Raw genomic sequence first — 1,461 nt, 5'->3', positions numbered from 1 at the left:
ACAAGAGCATTTCTTTCTGCTTAACGAGAGAAAGTGCTGGTAGTGCTTTCCCATTCTGGAAGATGAGAAGCCATCTTCTTTCCCTGCTAATCTCAGAAGAAAGGGATGGAATGTTCTAACCAGGGGCCTTCAGTTCGTCTTCTGTTTAGTTTCCATTTTGCCTTCACAACTCACCTAAGGTTGTAGCTTGGACAGGTGGGTAAATAAGTGAGGATCAGAGTTTTGCATAGAGTGTAGGTGAAACCCCTAGAAAGAGAATATTTCTCCTCATCTACCCCTAGCACCCTAACCATTTGTTTTTCTGTCTAGCGAGGACCCTTGGAGGGCTGCCAAAATGATCAAGGGCTACATGCAGCAACACAACATCCCCCAGAGGGAGGTGGTCGATGTCACAGGCCTGAACCAGTCACACCTCTCCCAGCACCTGAACAAGGGCACCCCAATGAAGACCCAGAAGCGCGCCGCCCTGTATACCTGGTACGTCAGAAAGCAACGGGAGATCCTCCGACGTAAGTGTTTTAATCCTGCCTCTGCCTCACCTTGGAGTGACTTTTGCCCTAAGTCTGACCCCTGGGGGTTGCCTCAGTTTACCCTTCGTTAAGAAGCCCTTCGTGAGCACGTGGCAAATATAAGGAAGCTGGCAGGTGGATTTAGCCTTCATAGTTGCTGTACAATGGATTGGCTTATGTCATTTTCTTCTCTCAAGTCCCTCACTACCCAGCTGGTTGCTTTGACAAGCCCTTCAGTGTATGCAGTGTACCTTGAACTTTTTAGTCCCTCCTTCAAACATATTTCTCTTTGAAACCAAGTAGGTAACAGAGTGGAACATCTTCCCCAAATACGCCAAGCATCTCCCTTTGATATGTGACCACAGGTCAGAGTCTCCAAAGAAGACATTTCGTAGCAGTCATTACTATTGATCACTGTTACTTCTATTTTCCTCTTCTATGGGAAAATTATGAAAAATAGAGGGTGTTTGTTTACACAGATATATTTGGAACCTGGCCCTGTTCTTTGGGAGAATGGGGGGACTGCACTGAGTTCTGAAGCCATTTAATGTGTTTACTCACATGTACCAAAATTGGTAGAATTTGAGTACCTCACCTGGTGACCCTGTGTAATGAAGAAGCTACTTCTGGCTAAGGCAGGGCACAGTAAAAGTGTCTGCATTTGGAACTCTGACCCATCAGTTCTTGTAATTCCTATGCCCAGCCCAAAGTTTTCTTTCTGTCCCAAGATTTCTTCCACACAATAGTACTGAGAGATTTTTGTTTTGAACACTAGGGAAGTTTGGCTGCATTTGAGTGACAAGAGTATGAATGGCATACTGTTTCATGTTAGGAAAGAATCCTTTGACATTACACTGCATTTTTATCAGCCCTGTTCCTAGGAAAATTTTATGTCAGTTTTAGCACACTATTCTCTGGGCCGTGGGCTTCTCTGTCTTTGTCAGGATGTTAG

General features: G+C 44.9%; 1 protein-coding gene across 5 annotated transcripts in view; it reads left to right on the top strand.

Moving 5' to 3' along the window:
- HNF1B (HNF1 homeobox B) overlaps positions 1 to 1,461 on the top strand; it is a 67,364-nt gene that overhangs the window by 6,566 nt on the left and 59,337 nt on the right. For all 5 annotated transcript variants that reach the window (XR_550175.1, XM_008568071.1, XM_008568069.1 and 2 more), the window contains exon 2: positions 310 to 509. Coding sequence is in view for 4 of the 5 variants with exons in the window: in XM_008568071.1 (XP_008566293.1) it covers positions 310 to 509 (200 nt within the window). In the remaining variant the exon portion in view is untranslated. The remainder of the gene's footprint in view (positions 1 to 309; positions 510 to 1,461) is intronic.

The sequence above is a fragment of the Galeopterus variegatus genome, unplaced genomic scaffold, assembly GCF_000696425.1.
Source record: "Galeopterus variegatus unplaced genomic scaffold, G_variegatus-3.0.2 Scaffold372, whole genome shotgun sequence".
Classification (NCBI taxonomy): Eukaryota; Metazoa; Chordata; class Mammalia; order Dermoptera; family Cynocephalidae; genus Galeopterus; species Galeopterus variegatus.
Note: the sequence above shows the minus strand (reverse complement) of the source record. Positions and strands in the feature narration are given on the sequence as shown.